This window comes from Molothrus aeneus, chromosome 15 (assembly GCF_037042795.1).
Source record: "Molothrus aeneus isolate 106 chromosome 15, BPBGC_Maene_1.0, whole genome shotgun sequence".
In the NCBI taxonomy this organism is placed as follows: domain Eukaryota; kingdom Metazoa; phylum Chordata; class Aves; order Passeriformes; family Icteridae; genus Molothrus; species Molothrus aeneus.
The window spans coordinates 8,089,644-8,106,791 of record NC_089660.1 but is presented as its reverse complement, the minus strand read 5'-3'; the positions used below and the strand labels follow the sequence as shown (position 1 = coordinate 8,106,791).

Below are 17,148 nucleotides of genomic sequence, written 5' to 3'. Positions count from 1 at the left end.
CAGCAAGACAGCAGAGTGGTTTCATGGTAGGGAATTCACATGACATGCAGAGTCTGTCACCTGGGAAAGATGCTCTGTACACAAACCAGAGATTCACATTTGTAAAAGTGCAGTTAAAGAGATAAAGGGTAAATCACCCAACATGTCTAGAGAGGAAAAAATTAATTGTAGTTCACATTCCATCTCCAGGCAAAATAAAGCATATTGACTAAAGGAACTTATTGCTGGTGTAGTGGAGCTACACAACAGCCTTGGCTGCCATGGCTGTGCTCAGAGAGTGAGGAAAAATCACACTTTCAGAGAAGAAATGAGTTTTTGAATTGTCATGGAGCAAGCAGCTAGCACTCTTAATAAGGTGCTTCTGGACTAAGTTCTAAACAGCTACATTTAAGCAGTTTCAGTTCCATATTGGACACTTCTCATCCTGCAGTTTCAAAGCACTTCAGGGAGAGGACCTCTCCCTGAAATTTAGTAATTATATGAGAAACAGTAGTGAAAAGGAGGTAAATTTTACCGGGTCAAATAACTTCTTATAAACCTTTCTAGATTTTTTTTTTGTGGTCTCTATCTAATGAATGAGAGGTTCTGGAAGTGGACCTGGGAGATGCAGCTTCCCCAGGCTCAAAGAGCCAGGAGGTTTCCTGGAAAGCCCAGTGGCTGCGTGCTGCAGGGTGGTGGCCCAGGGTGTGTCTGGGAAGGGACAGCTCTGAGCCACAGGCACACAAACCAGGGGATGTTTCTTCTCCCAGAGGCACCTCCTGGCAGCCCTGGGGAGCTCCAGCCCATGCATCACTTGTGCTTGGCAGAGCTGTGATGCTATTAACCCCCACGTGCTTCCCCTGGCTCATCCCTCACTGGGTTTGCAGGGATGAAGGATGGAGCTGGCCTTGTGTTCAGATCAGCTCCCATCCCCTGCACCCAGTTACTCCCTGATTTCAAACATGCTCAGAAGCCAAGCCAGCAGCATCACACTATCTCCTGAAGAGCCCTACTGAGGTCCATTGTTCCTGACTACAATAAGAAGGTCTTCACACAAAGATGCTTTAATTTTACTGCTGTGGCTTGCTCCCATCTGGCCAGTGAGGAGCCCTTACAGTGAGCAGTGAACTTCCAGCAGTGCAGATAAACCATTAAGAAAAGTGAGAAAACAATAACCATCTGCTCTGATTTACTGCAAAAGAGAGAACTCCCAAATCCTCCCTGGCTGCAAAGCTGTGTCTCCTTTTCAGCCCCTCAGCCTGTGCTTAGGATGAGTGAAATGAAAGACTTACCACAGGACAAGGCTGGTCCAGGCCAGGGGGGCCTGGCTCCCCCTTCTGTCCTTTGGCCCCTTTTCTCCCTGGTATTCCTCGTTCACCCTGTCAGCACAACAGGAAGAAATCAGGAGGAAGAAACACCTTTGGTTCATGTCTCACAGCACTCACAGAGTCCCAGTCCTCACCCAGAGTAAGGACACAGCCCTGGTGTGAGTGCAGCTGAGCAGTGAAATCACTGTGAAAATCTTCAGTTAAAGCTGGGTGGGAATATTGCAGTAGATAATTTTATAACAGATTGACTAAATGAGCAGTTTCTGCTGGAGCCCAGGTTGGAATGTGACAGCAAATGGGAGCAGCAGCTTCCAGCTCAGCTGGGCTCCTGGCTCCACCTGGGTAGCCCTTTGTTTAAAGGTCCCTTTTGTAACAAAACCTTTGACTTGGATCCATTTTCAAGGTCTATAAACCAAGACCAGTGATTCTGTGCAGCCTGGAGCTACCAGGCTGCTCCATTTCCCCACAATGGTCAGGCTGGGCTGGGGTGGGGGCAGGCTTGAAAAATCCCTTCCAAGTGGGTAGGAATTAACTGCCTGTCCTGCCCTGTGCTGGGAAATTGCAATTCCTTGGGCTGCAGTGGCTCCCAGGGCAAGAAGAGCAGCCTGTCCTGCCCCACAGCATCAGCACAGCCATAGCCCACTCACCTTCTCGCCTCTTTCACTTCTCTCTCCTTTCTCTCCTCTGAGACCAGGGAAACCCTGTCACCACAATTTTTAGGTGGGAAAAAGAAAAAAAAAAATTAAGTTTAGGGTGTGAATGTGTGAATGGCTCAGTTCAACATGAGCCAACTCCAGCCAAGAGCCTGTCCTGCCATGGTGAAGAATGACATTTTCTCCCTGTTGATTTGTATGTCAGCAATTTCTCAGAAAAATGGAGTGCTTCACCACACTCCAGTAACATTACAGCTATTAGAAATTTTCATGTCACTGAATCCCATACAAATATTCTCAGTTGGAAAGGGAAGCCCTGGCAGCACCTTTAGGTGAGCAGTTCCACTGTGCAGTGGAAGCAGCCCAGCAATGGGCCAAATTCAGCCCTTTCTATAGCCATCATTCCATGGCCATTGTGTATACATATTTTCCCAACAATCTCAAGTTAGGTGTGTGTTACTTGTGCTTCTACCACAAATAATTAATGGTTTTCATACTCACATCCAATCCTGGCTCCCCTGGCTTTCCCTGCAGATGTAAAAATGACAATTAGGATGTGCTGTGTTGAGCTTGGTGCTGCAGACAAACTTAGATTCGGTTGGTTTAACATGGTAGTGAGGGCAGGGCTCACCCAGGAGCTCTGGGACTGGAGGCTGCTCCTTTGCCACCCACCAGGGCAGGGCTGCTCCAGCTCTGCAGCTCTGGCTGGACTCCCCACAGCAGGATTTTACACCCCTATTTCAGGATTGCAGCCCAATGTCCCTGCTCCTCTCCCACACCTGTAATTACCTTTTCTCCTTTGGTACCAGGTAAACCAATGAGCCCTGGAGCACCAGGGAGACCCTTAAATTAAAAAGAAACAAAGCATTGGGATTGTTTCCTGTGAGACAGGTTTCTGTCAACAGCCAGAAATGAGATTTGGGAAAACAACTCACAGCAGGTCCGGTGTCACCTTGGTCCCCCTTCTCCCCACTGTCACCTTTCTCTCCCTTGGCACCATCCAGACCCTGCAGGAATGAAATGGATCAGCCAAGGATGAGCCCCCACCTCCTGCCCCTTCCCTGGCGTCTCACACCCACACTGCTGCTGATGTTTTGCTCTTGAACACATCATCTAAGAAAATAGCTGAAAATACAGGTTTTAAGCCTTATGGTTTGGAAACCCTGGCTCTCACCAGCCCTCAGGACTCTGTGCTGGAGGAGGGGTTTGGATTGTAAATGCTTGGAAGGAAAAGTGGCTTGTTTTCCAAAATGCCAACTGCTGAACAGTAACCAAGGGATGTGTTGTGACAACAGGGACAAAAAAGCTCAGTCTCCAGAGCTGACAGGCCTTTGTGAGCCTGTAAATAATGCACTAGCAGCTGGGAAACTGGGTGACATTTAATTTATTGACTTACTTTAGGCCCCTGGATTCCTGGAGGACCCTGTGGGAAAGACAGTGGTGCATTTGAAAAAACCCAGAATTTAAAAACATACTCTAAACTTTCCTTCCCAAACCATTTCTTGCTCAAATTACAGGCTGACAATGGCCAAATACTTATTTCAAGACAGGTGGCAGTTTATTTTGTTCTCCAGTATCAGATCAGAGGGCAGGGGAATTGAGAAGGAGCATTTTGTGTAACATAGGACAATAAAGCTCTGCAACACAAGCTCTGGGGAGTGGGAGCCCCCAGAAGCTTTGCTGAAGGAAGTGACAGGAAGCTCTGGGGGTGTCATGGTGCCACCACAGCCCTCCACACCTGGGCAGGGCTGGGATACCTCCCAGGCTGTGAATGCCACCTGAAATGCCACTGCTTTTGAAGCATGGTCTCTCAAGGTGAATCTTGCACCCAGCAAAGACATCCCAGCCTTCCCAATGTCCTTGCCAGCTCCTCTCGGAGCACTGTAAGCACCAAACCCCTTTGATGAATCCCTCAAAAATGCTCTGTGTGTTCATCACCACCTGTATCCTCTCCCAGTGCAGCTGATGGCAGAAAACTTCATGACTTGGGTGAATTTAGGGGAATATAGACACTGTCATGGTGGGAAACAGATTTTCCATCCCACAAGATTTTATCTTTTCTCCCAAGGAACAACTTGGATTTTTGCAAAATGAGCCATAAACTCTGATGGACTCTCCTAAATTGGGTGCTTTAGTTTCTCCAAAGACAGATCAGCACTTCCCTGATTTTTTTCCCAGATTTAAGACAGCCCACAATGATTAAACAGAACAAACCACCCTTGTCCTTTATCATATACAATAATAAACCTCCAGGAAGCACTTCAGAGTCCTACCATAGGGCCAGGTAATCCAGGAGGTCCAGGCTCAGGGATGATCTGCAGAAGGGAATTAAACAGCACATTAACAAGGCTGTCATGAGTGGAAACCTCACAAAGCCCAGAATCATCATTTAATGCCCAATTAATTGCAACAGCAGCATCCAATATCTCAGCCACCAATACAAAATCTAAATAACTTTGCAGTGCTAAGTGTGTGAACAGCTCTTCCCTAAGGAATAAACCCCATTTAGACACTTGTAGAAAACTTGGGTTTTGCTGATGGATATGGGACTGGTGGGTGTGTCCTGAACCCCCAACTTTGCTTGGTCCTGTGTCATAGAAGAGACTTTATGTTGCCAAGATCTTACATGATTATTCTGCAGACATGGTGACCCAGTGTCTCCTTTTTCTCCTTTGTCTCCTTTTGGCCCTTCTGCTCCCTGAAAGATAAAAATGTGACACTGATGTGGTGCATCTTCCAGGAAAGCAAAAATGAGAGACAAATAGGTTTGTCTCCCTCTGAACACCAGCCTTGGCTCAAGCAAAGCTCGTGGTCATCTCTGGGGGACGTTGAAGAAATATTTTCTCTTCCTTGATACATTCTGAATAGGCTGATTAGAAATGGGAATTCAAAGCTCCACAGTAAGGTGGTGTGGAGAGGTCATTGCTTAAATCAGCCAGCCCAGCCCCATTCTGGGCATTTGCAGAAATGAGTGCAACAAAGAACCGAGGGCAGAGGGGCAGGGACACCAAAGGGACCTACCGGGGGACCTGCCGAGCCCATTTCTCCTGTCTCTCCTTTCTGCCCCGTGGCCCCCATGCTGCCCTGGTCACCCTTTGCTCCTTTGGGACCCTGCAAGTTGAGAAAATACAACATGTTTAGGAGAAAACTCTTAAAATAACCCCTCACAGCAGCCACTTCTGCCTCTCTGCTGTTTCCCTCCGCATCGCGAACTCACTAGAACATGTTTTAACATTCAACCTCACAGATGCCAGTTTTGAGGGTGCAGCAGAATTTGGCTGGGCTGCAGGAGGGATTCCAGCCATTTGGGGTTGGGAAGGTTTACAAAAAAGATTTGAGACAGCATCTGATGAGCTGCTTGTGAAAGGAGCCCCTTTAGCTCAGCAGACACGGCCACAGCAGCATCAGCACGCTCAGAGCAGAGCAGGGGCTGCAGGCACAGGGCCATCAATTCAGGGAGCCACAGCTGCCCCTCTCCAGCAGAGCTCACTCCTGGCACGCTGGATTTGCTTTTCAGACACACAGGAAACTTCCTTTTCATTTGGCTCCTGGCAAGGCCTCGCTCGGTCCAGCCGTGCCTCACTCACCTTTTCACCATCCATTCCAGGTGGACCTGGCAAGCCCAACTCTCCCTGGAGGGAGACAAAGAAAGGGGAGTCCATGGTAAATTAAATTAAGGATTCATCCTGGGAAAGCATTGTGCAAGGAAATGAGTTATTCACATATAACTGTTGTGGTTATGGGTTTGCCACTGCCAGGCTTAGGACCAAGGAGGTGCCAGTGACCCAGCAGCATGATCTGGATATTGGCACAGAGACCTCAAAAGGCACCAAAATCCTGTCCCACCCTATTCTTTCAAGAGATACTTTTCTACAAATTACATTCTTCTTTTGAAGAAGCAGCTGGCTGCAGGTTACAGACTCTTGCTTGTGAAGCAGGAGGAGAGCAGGGCCTGGGACACAGCCCTGGGACAGCACGGAGCACACGGGGAGGGTGGCTCAGCACAGCCATGGGACTGCCAGCCCCTCTCACAACTGCTTCTCCCACTTCTGCTGCCTGCCACAGACAAATGAGGCAGTCTCAGGGGAGCTGGGATTTTGTATGTCAAGTGTGGAACTTGTTTCTGGGACACCATCCTCTGGAAGAAGGACAGAGACAGGTCAACAAAATTTTGGCTTTTCTGTGAAAGCCACTGCTTTTTCAGCCAGAGAAAGGGATAAATAGCACACACAGCCTCAAACTCCTCTGCAGGCAGCTTCAACTGCCTGATTTTGGCTTGGGAGACTCCTCATGGAGAGCTACTAAGGACTGTGTAGCTTGGTAGAGGTCAGGCTCACCTTGGGACCTGGAGTGCCTTGGGGGCCCGGTGGCCCTGGGGGACCTGGTGGACCCTGAAACACAAACAAAAGAGGTTTGGTGATGACTGGCATGGACATGGCATGTTGTCCTCATGCTGTGGGGATGAGCACTCCCAGCCATGATCTGCCAGAGACACTCAGGTGAGTGGGATGGCCTGAGCACTGAGATGAGCTCAGCTGCCACAGAGTGCCCAAGGCTCCTCTGCCATGGGGCTGTTCATGCAGAACACAACACAGTGGGAGCCAGCCAGGTGTACAGCTGCAAAGACATGGGCTAAGAGGCAAAATGCCTTTAGCTGGAGGTGGGACCCCAATTTGATGGTCTGTTTTTGCATCCTGCCCACTCCAGTCAGCCAGCCTGGGAAGCAACCTCATGCTGAAAACAGTGTCAGCCAGCCAGGGAGGTGCAATTAAAGAGGGGAAAAAAGGAGTTTGTGTGAGCACTAACAACAGGAAAACCTTGCACACTTAAAGAAGTTATTTTTCCTGGGCACTGCTGGATGCAAAGACCACAAACCACCTTGAGATGAACAAATATTTTCCAGCTTGCAAATTATTTCAAGCAGCAAAATTTGTGGTCTTGCTCAGATGGAAGCCAAACCAGTATCATATCCTGGAGCACCTTTCTCCATGGCTGCACACTCAAATGCTGTTACACTTAGTCACACTGGAAGCCTTTCCAGAGCCTTGTCCTTGAGACAGGTCAGTGCACAAACACTGTAAACAGCGAGTAAGCAGGAAAACAGCAAAGTTAGTGAGGTTCAGTGATGTGCCCCTCAGCAGTCTCTGCATGCAGAACAAGGGACAGGGTCTGGGTCCAGCAGATGAAGCCTCCAGACATTTGATGGAGCCTCTCCAAGCACTGCACTCCACTCCCAAAGCTGCGTGCCACGCGGACATCTGGCAAACGGAAATTACCAGCACTTTGTGTATCCCTGCAGCCTGTTATAAAACAATTAGGATGCTTCTCAAATATGCCTGTAATTAAGTATTTATTCTATTCAGCCTATTTCTTTCTAATGAAAAGGTCAGGGCACTGCAGGTTAAGGCTTGGGTGTCCTCCCCCTTCCTCCCACATCCCAACTGCTGCCTTCAAGCTCCACTACCGCTTTTGCTGCTGCATCCTAAATATCCTCAGGCCCCAGAGGCAATCAGCTCTTTCTTCCCTCCCAGCCAGCTGTGTGGCAAGACAGAGACCTCAGGAGGAGACACAGGACAAGGGTGGACACATTGTCCCCATGGATGTCAGTCCTTTCCCACGAGCTTTGGCACAGGCTCACCTTGAGCGCGTCCAGGATTCGGCCGTCGTAGTCGATCACGACGGTGTCTCCCTGCTCCCCTTTCAGCCCAGGGGGACCCTGCAGGCAGGGATGAATCCTGATTAATCCTACAGCATGCAGAGGTGGCTGCTAGGAAAGCAAAGACCTGACATGCAGCGTTTGGGGGTTATCACCTTACAAACACCATGGATTTAACCAGTCCTTAGTCTGGCAGCTGGAAATGTCAAACCTCAAAAGGCCATCAGTTTGTGTAATGGAGAAGAGCATAAAAATCCTCATTTGATTAACCCCATTCCCAGCTTCCCTCTTGCAGAAAAAAGGGTCACAGAATGGTCATGAGTGTAAGAAAATTGGACTTGACTGATTTCCCATGCCAGCATTTAGTACCTGTGCAATCATTTGTTTAAATATGCACCATCTCTATTTTCTGACACTGAATAGATCCTGAAGCAATTCATCCACATTCTAAGCAGAAAGAGGTGATGGGGCACAGCTAAGGTTGAGAAAAGTATTGTTCCAAAATGAAATCCTGAACATCCATACCCGAGGTCCAATGGAGCCAATTCCTCCCTTCTCACCAGGTTCACCCTGAAAATCAAAAATCATTTTTCAATGAGACCAAGTAAAATATAAAATATTTATCCTAAAAATACTGTACCCACCCATAAAGATATGCTTTAGATTAAGAAAAATTATGACACCAACAAGGGACTGCTTCTCCTAGAAGAAAATAGATTTGACCTGAGAATGAATATATTTAGCAAAAAACAATGTTGGTGTAACAACAAGAAGAGTAAGAGGAGGTCTCGTTGCAGGGGGAGGGGAGTGGCCAGCTCGGGACTGTGCTGCTCTCCCTGCTCCCTGTGCTGAGCTCCATCTCTCTGTGCTGCTTCCACATGGCTCCCTTTGCTTCAGGCTGAATTTTGCATGTGGAAAGTTTCAGCAGAGATGTTTAAACCATTTTCAAGGGGAAGTTTAAGGAAAAGTTCTGTGCCAAATTGTTCCTTTTTTCTTCGTCTTTTTTATTTTTTCCCCTTACCCTCATTTTCATAATTTTTTGGTTTGTTTTAATTGGAGGGTTAAAAAGTTATACCACTCTTACAGTAATGACCTGAAATTCTGTTCGTGATTCAAAAGATGTCCCATTTGTCACACCCATGTTGATCCCTTTGCCAACCAAGTTAAAGCTCTCCAAAAAGTAAAAAATGGTAAAAATGTATAGAAAAAAACTCAATTCAATCAGCACTGCTAGTGTGGTTCTAGAAAAAAGTTTACTAAAGTTCACCAGAGCCCACTTTCTTCCTCACACACACTGTCTTGCCCAGTAAGGGATCAGAACTCTTTAATACAGAAAATATTAGTGCATCCAGATCCTACTAAATCCAAAGCAGCTGAGGGGGTAAATAGCAGCCCACAGATGCTATCTGGGGCTTCTCAGCACCACCCCACAAACCCAGATAATTTTATCTCTCAGCAGCTTTGGAGGTCAGGAGGACAGGACAGCTCACAAGTGCTTGGGGCTCTGAAGCAATTCCACAGCCATCAATAACATGGGATCAAATTGTGATCAGAATTCTACAGTTTTTGAGGAAAAAGACAATTCAGTGGAAAATGTGCAAGTAGATGACTTACAAGCTCTTATACTGATCTGTGCTTGAACCCAGCTTTCATCAAATCACCAGGAAAAGTTCGAACACTCCTAATCTCACTTTTTTATGTCAGTTTTGGCACTTTATGAGGCTTTTAGAAGGCAAAGGTCCAAAACACCTCCTCTGCTGGAATCCTCTGTCTGAGCAGTGCTGTGCTCAGAGTTGCAGCTTTTCCTTACCTTCAGTCCTGGGAAGCCATCTGTGCCATTCTCTCCCTTGGGACCCACGCTTCCTTTTTCTCCCTGAAAACAAAACCCTTTAGACCAATGCTATACAGGGAGGATGGAGAAAAGATTTCTTCAGGTTATCATTTCCTTGATTTATCTTCACTTTACATACACAAGGGAACAGAGCTCTGCTTTCAGCTGTCAAACACATCACCTTGCCCAGGTGCAAATGGGGAGTTTTTGAGATAAAAGTGAAACTTTCAGATTCAGCAATTTGGCTGCAGGTGGTGTGTTCAGCCATGGCCCCAAAACCACAGCACAGAACAATAAATTCACAATGTTTTGTGTTGGAAGGGGTCATGAAGATCATTCAGTCTCACCCCTGCCATGGGCAGGGACACCTTCCACTGTCCCAGATTGTTCCAAGCCCTGTCCAGCCTGACCTTGGACACTTCCAGGGATGAGGCAGCCACAGCTGCTCTGGGCACCCTGTGCCGTGGTCTCACCACCCTCACACTTTTTTGATCTTTTTCCACACCACAGGAAAAATGTTTCTCATCCTGCCCCAGCTGTGATATGGTGCAAAAACCAGACAGCAAAAGGTGCTGCCCAGCACATGCATTAGAGGGACACAGAGCAGAACATACCTTAGGGCCCACCAGTCCTGGTTCCCCAGGGATCCCATCATCACCCTGATGGAACAAAACACAAAAAGTGAAATACACAGGCCTTGTACACACTTAGTAGGTTCCAACACATCATTTGACCTCACTGAGTGTTGCACAGACCCAAAACCCGCTCAGGTTTGCAGGGGAGAGCAGCAGCAAGGAGCACAGGAGGCTCCAGGGTGCTGCCCTGCTCCCACCCAGCCCTGCCTCCCCTGCTCCTGGGAGGATGGATGGGCATCTTCCAGAATTTGCTCACGGCAGGTTCTGGCAAAGATCTTCTCCCACCTTCAACAGAAACTAAACATTAACTTCCTCAAGGCCCTTTGGGTCACAAAGACCTCCTGTAGCTGTTTCATGGACTGCATCACAAGCCACCCACACCCTCTGCCAGGAGGAGGTTTTCTGGTTTTGCTTGTGTTTGTGGTTCTCCTGGAGTAAAGCCACTTCATGGATGCTGACAAGATTAGTTTTACCAGCCAGTTATGAAATGTTAAAAACAAATTCTGGCCTGAAAAACACCCATGGCCACCCCTGTTTTGGGCCAAATCAGTAAAAGAGGAAAGGCTGGGCCCTGTCAGTGCTTTGACTTCTCTTAAAGGCAGTGATTTATCCACTTCTCCACTGGGGTGGAGAGCTTGGACATGTGAATCTCTCACAATCTTCAATGCCACACCCCAGCAGCATTCCTGGCCTCCAGGGGACATTTCCCATGGGACTGCAGCTGCTGGGTGATGGCCATCCCAGGAATTCCAGACCCCTTCCCTGGGCAGAGAACATCCTCCAGGCTCATTGAATTATTGGAGAGAAAGGGCTGAGACCTACTGCTTTGCTTGGCATTTGCTCTTTTATTCTTTGTCTCTTGGGCAGATGTGGCTGCAGCTCCTGGCTTCTGGTGGAAATGAAAGCCAGGCTGCAGGCACAGCCATGCCCAGCCCCAGGATGGTGTGGGAGGGAAACTGAGGGAACACAGGGAAGGGCTGGTGGGGACAGCCATGACCACAGCCTCTACACCAGTCTCTGGCAATGGTTTTCCAAGCCAAGCAGAGACAGAGCAAAGCAAAGGGGAAACAAATAAATATAAATATAAATATAAATATAAATATAAATATAAATATAAATATAAATATAAATATAAATATAAATATATAAATATAATCTTTTAAATCACCATTTTACCTTTTTCCCCTGGACACCAGGCTCACCCTTCAACAGCAACATCAACAGAAGAGAAAAAAATTTAGGGACATGACAGAAAATAAGGCAAATTATGTGGATAATCAAAATTGATTGTAAAATTAAAATACTTGGCTTGTGCTGATCATATTCATCCTCCCCAAATGCAAGAAAGCACATTCCCACAGCACAGCAGATTGCAGCCCCCTGCAGCTCCCTCCAGCCCCATTTCCAGTTTTGAGCATGGGCAGTGGATGTGATATGGAGGAAGTGACACATTCAAACATTTACACCCCAGTCAATGCCTTGGAATTTTATATCTGATATATATCAATGGGCTCAAGTCCATTGCAAAATGCTTATTTTCATCCCCACCCCTCTTATGAAGCATTATTTCAAGAATTCATGTTAAAAATAGGCAGATAATTACCCACCTTTGGTCCTGGAGGGCCTCTGGCACCCTGTTGAATAGAAGAGTGATAGATACACTTGTTTGACAACAGAATAAAAATATTTCTAAGAGCATTTTAATTCCAAGAAAAAAAATGACATAGATGTCAACTTCTCATCTTCCCTTACAAGTAGAGCTGTATTTTTTTCTTTGTTCTCCCAGTAAATAATATCCTTTTATGGCTCATGTATTTTATGTATAATAAACACCTTTTTATCCAATGTAAACATTAGCAATTTGGAGTTACAATGTCAGGTGGCTTCAGAGGGTCAGGAGTCAGCATACAGGAGCACCGCATCCCTCCAGAAGAGCCCAGGGGATACAAAAACTGGCCTCTTTTCTCCCCAGGGCACAGATAGCCCTGGAAAAACATCCATTTTAGGGCACCTATAATTCCATAAGGGGTTTTTTGTCCTCCATAAGGAACAACACAAACCCCCTTGCTGCAGTGAGCAGAAGGGTGATGTTCAGTGGGAGTGAGGGGCAAACACAGAGATGCTTCTGGGCAATACTGACCATGACCCCATCCTCTCCTGGCTCGCCTTTGAAACCCTGCAAAAAAATAAAAATACCAACATTGAAACTATTACCTCTCATTCTCTGAGATGCTCAGCAATAATTAGAATGTTCCACTGTGTTATGCTTTAGCCTATTTTTTACTGAATAAATTGCCAGTGGCCTTCAGATTTGCAACAGGAATGAGCTGGGTATGATTTGGGGAAGAGATCTCCTGGCTGTGTGAGTTACAACCAGCACCTGCAATCACACACCCCAGGCCCAGCTCTTTGCTCCAAAACTGAGACACAAGGTTCCCTCCTGCTCCCCTGCCCCACGCCCCAAGGCTTTGCTCTGTGAGCAGCCTCTGGAGCCCAGCTGTGGCTCAGGCTGGACTCAGTGGCTGTGGTGGCAAAGGGGACACCCTTCACCCTGCTGTCCCTCGTGGGGCAGAGCTGCCTGGCACCAGCTCGCTGCGCATCTCCCGTCCTTACAGGGGAGCCTGGGGGTCCTCTTGGGCCATCCTTTCCCGTGTCACCAGGAGGCCCCCGGGCACCTGGGGGTCCTGGAGGACCAGGAGGCCCCATGGCTCCATCTCGACCTTGATCACCCTGGAAGAAGTTCACACAGACATGGTGAGATGAAGCAGTGTTGCCAAGGGGGGCTCTCAGGGTGTCCACAACACATGCACTGCATCCCTGGGCCCCCAGCGCCCTGGCCTCTCCCGTCCCAGAGAAATTTAACTGCAGCTTCCAGATGTTTAACTTTCAGCTTTCCCAACTGCAGCTGGGAAAGATGAAAGTGAGCTCACCAATTTATGCCATTTGGGTCTGGTTCCTCAAGCAGGATTGTGCTCGACAGCAAGATTTAATCTGCTGAATCCCTACCCAGTGACTGTCTGCATGGAATCCACCAACCCAGCAGCACCCAGAGCAGCCCAGGCTCACACCATGCTGGCAGGGAGCATGCACACACTGCCATGGCTCAGTGCACCACTCCAGAAAACCACACAAAAAAAAGGTGGCAGTGCTTAATGTCTTCCTCCACAGGCAGCCACAGCCACACACGAACCTCCCGAGCCGCTCGCACCCTGCGGATTTTGGGTGCCCAGAACTCGCTGTGTCCCCGTGGGTCTGTGGGTGCCATTCCCAAGGGCAGCACCCCGTGGGGCTGGTTCCAGGCTGGGAATCATCTCCTGGCCCCCCAGCAGCCAGCCCAGCCCAGCCCAGCCCCGGGGCCCGGCCTGGCCCATCCATGGGCTGCACAATGGGAAGGGCAGGCTTGTAAATCTTTTAACAACATCTGGGAGAGTCACCACCGAGGGCTGGGTTTAATATGCGGTCCACCCTCAAATCAGGGACAAGTGTGGGATTTTTCAGAAGTCCTTAAGTGACTTAGCAGCACAAGTCCCATGGCCTTTCAACAAGATCTGGGCTCCTAAATCACTTGCATCCTTTTTTAAAAAACCCAATTGTAAATGCTGAACACTGCAACCAATTATGTCAAGTTGAGTCTCCCACTGAATTTTTCCTAATTACAATGTCCCATTTAGAGTTCAAGGATTTAGATTACTCTAGTTTTAATGCATTTTATTTTACAATACCAACACTGTTTATATCAAATTTACAGGAGTTTGCTGCTTGATTCTCAAATCTCACAAAGAACCAAATGCTAAACCCCATTAGCTTTATGTCCCTTTACTCTGACACTGCCAGCCTCCTAAATTCTAATGGGATTTCAGTTAAACGTGCTCCCAACAAGCATCTCTAAACACAGCCATGGTTGTGGCAATTTAAAATAGCAACAGTCAGCCAGAAAGAGAAAGCAAAAGCAGCTCAATCACAGCAAAGCAGTGGCAGCAGATTTGGAGTCTACCTTGAGCACTCGCCGGCTAAAGACAAGCTGATCATTAGCCAGAAATCCATGACTGAGGTGGGGAAAAACCATCTATATCCAGGGAAAGTGGGAGGCAGAAGAAGAAAGAGCAGCAGTTAAGATGAAAGCACAGCAGAAGAGCGAGTTTTAAAGGCTGTAGCAATATATAACATTTATTTTTAATAACTAGTTTGTACATTAGAAAGTAATAGTCTAGGTAGCCAACACTGGGGTTTAAGGTTCTGGGTACACTGGATCTTTGTAACAGGACACAGACTGAGGGAAACAAGTATTTTTTCACTAGTTTACTGCACAATAGGACATTCAAAGCAGCTGGAGCAAGGATTCCCCTACTGCAGAATAAAGAGTATTATTCCAGTAAACCCCATAGGGGATGATATATCCCAGCATTTCCCTGAGACCAAATACTGTATTTGTTTTCGGAGGCTCAAATGAATACTGATGTATTCCCAGCCTGCAAATTGCAGATAAATCTCCCAGATTTATATGATGCAAAAACAATGTATTTAGGCTGTATCAGTAGTCATTGCTATTGTGTTTTAGCCTTTCCACTCATCTGTCTGGGGAGAAGCAGGAAGACATTTCCTTTCCCAGGGCACCACGTGCATCTCCCTTTCCCCCATCCACCCACCCAGAGGGGAGTCAAGAGGGTGGAGTGAAGCCACAAGAAGCCCTGTGGGAACACACAGCAAAGCCTCCATGAGGGTTTTTGGAGGTTTCTGGGGAACAAACCTGTTTTCCAAATTGCCAAAGAGCTTTTAAACCTTGCACACCAAGAACAGATAACCCCAAACCTCAGTTTTGGGAGGAATAGTGCACTGGCAAAGCCACCTCCTGCCCAGCCTCCCAGTACAGATGTTTTAACACCATCATGACAAGGAGAGAGGGAAAAAGTAAAGTCAGAAAAACCTATTAAACCCCAGAAAATAAATCAGTCCCTACCAAGAATTTTTTTCAAGATGGAGAGAGGGGCTTTAAGCTCAACACTCAGTTAAACACAGCTACTTTTGGGAAGAACAGCACTGAAATACTGAGAAATTAAAATTAATGAGGAAACAGAACACTTGCACGTGGCCAGGTCCTCCAAATACTACAGAAACCACCAAAAAGACTCTACCGAGAGTAAAAGGTTTTGTGGTACTCAGAAGGGACAAAGTTCTGTGGCTCATTATGTGCATAAAGTACAAAAAGCATAAAGTGGGATTTTTATAAAACCCCACAGAGCAAAACAGGAACTGAATTTTTTTTCTTGTCCCTCAGACTGGTGGGCATCATCCAAATAAGCACATTACAAGCCCAGCCCTATCTGTTTGAATGGAAAATAACAATTTGCATTTGCTCTGAGGCCAAACACACCATATCCCACTAAATCCAGCCATCACACTTTTAATTTTAAACAGCTTCTGTTACAGATGGGCCCATGAGAGGTGAACACCCCTGAGGGATATTAAATAGAGAGACACCATCCCTGGTTCAGGACACATCCAGGCTCCAGGAGAGGGGTTAAGTGTGATGGAGTAACACATTCCTGCTCCACAGTTCCCAGAGCAGTGGGTTGGAAGGCACTGGGCTAACAGGCTGTTGGGTCTGACCCCATCTAGCAATGGAATATTGGAGCACAGAAACCTTGAACACTGGTAATTTCCACCTTTGGAGTCCTCAATGCAGCCATTTCAACATAACACTCCAAAGTCAGCAAATAATAAAATAAAAGTATCCGTAGGTTGGTGTGGACTGTCACAGAGAGCTCTGCAGGATGCTTCCTGTGCTGAGGTTTTATCTGCAGTGTGAGTTTGGCCAGCAGTTATAATTTTGCAGAAAATAAGGGAGAAAAAGCTCCTTTAGTGTCTGCACTGAGCTGCAGAGCTGCTTCAGCCACGCCAGTGCTTGGCTCCCAGCAGCTCTGGGTACAGGAGGTGCTGGAGCCACCTCCACCAGCACTGGCCAGGGCCAGGCAGCGCCCCTGGGCCATGCAGACAGAGCAGTTCTCCCACTGAGAAGCTCATTTCCCCCTCTGGAGAGCAAAGCTGGGGCTGCTGCCACAGGCACTGTGCATCCTCTGGCCCAGATGTGCAGGGATCCCTCAGCCCCACCGTTTGTCTGAACATCTCATCTGTCAGTAGGAACAAGATCACCCAGCTGAGGTCATAAATCCAGAGCAGCTGGCCCAGTGCCAGCTCAGGCAGCAAGTCAGCCTCATAAATCCAGTCTTTTCCAGGGGTGCAGCAATGTATTTGATTGGGAGAGAAGCACAGGCATGAACTCTGAGATTCTGTGATTCTGAATATCAGGGCACAGCTGTCCCAACCCCAGCAGCATCCTGCTTCAACTCTCTCTATCCTCCCAAGAGCAGAGGGGACCTCTTAGTGATTTCTCCCTGTACATACACTTTCATGCATTCTGTCAGTACATTTGTGCACATTTATTCCCCATCCTGAGCAGGTGAGGCTGCACAGCATCCTCCCTCACGCTGCTTACAACAAGGAGCAGTCAGTGATGAAGCCAAGCCAAGGTGATCTCCTTCCTCAGCTTTCCAAAATCACCCTCCAGCATCTCCCACCAGGCACATTCTAACATGCAATAATCTCTGGTTTTGTCCATGCTGCTGGCAGGTGTTTATTACACAAAGAGAAGCAGTGCAGACATGAGCAGATTCAGTAGCTAAGCCCTAATTGCCATCACCTCACTCCCACCACACTGTCCCTCCAAAGCCACCCCAAGGACTATTCTCTTTTAGTCCATCATTGCTAATGATAGTGTTCCAGTGCTCACTGACACACTCTGTCCTCATTCCACAGCCCATGGACATGATCATTTACAAGGAAGAGGGCACTGGATACAGTCCTAGGTATTTATCTTCCCGTTGATGCAGTGAGTTGCATTGACACATCTTTCAAAATCAAAATCAGCTAAACAAAGCTACCACTGAAACTTGAGGAGTAAGATAGATTAAATTCAGAAATAAGAAGTAATCTAGACCAGATGGTATTAAGAAGTGCTCCTATTCACAACCCTGAGTGTCTGGAGACATAAAGGGAGCTATTTTCAAAG

The 17,148-nt window shown here is 47.4% G+C and overlaps 1 protein-coding gene across 1 annotated transcript in view; it reads right to left on the bottom strand.

Moving 5' to 3' along the window:
* Positions 1–17,148, bottom strand: part of LOC136563122 (collagen alpha-1(XXIII) chain-like) — a 184,923-nt gene that overhangs the window by 566 nt on the left and 167,209 nt on the right. The window contains 18 exon segments of the mRNA XM_066560313.1: positions 1,272–1,358; positions 1,955–2,008; positions 2,462–2,488; positions 2,750–2,803; positions 2,896–2,967; positions 3,357–3,383; positions 4,234–4,275; positions 4,587–4,658; positions 4,982–5,071; positions 5,548–5,592; positions 6,298–6,351; positions 7,599–7,676; positions 8,142–8,186; positions 9,427–9,489; positions 10,062–10,106; positions 11,259–11,285; positions 11,690–11,716; positions 12,223–12,258. Of these exon segments, the coding sequence (XP_066416410.1) occupies positions 1,272–1,358; positions 1,955–2,008; positions 2,462–2,488; positions 2,750–2,803; positions 2,896–2,967; positions 3,357–3,383; positions 4,234–4,275; positions 4,587–4,658; positions 4,982–5,071; positions 5,548–5,592; positions 6,298–6,351; positions 7,599–7,676; positions 8,142–8,186; positions 9,427–9,489; positions 10,062–10,106; positions 11,259–11,285; positions 11,690–11,716; positions 12,223–12,258 (945 nt within the window).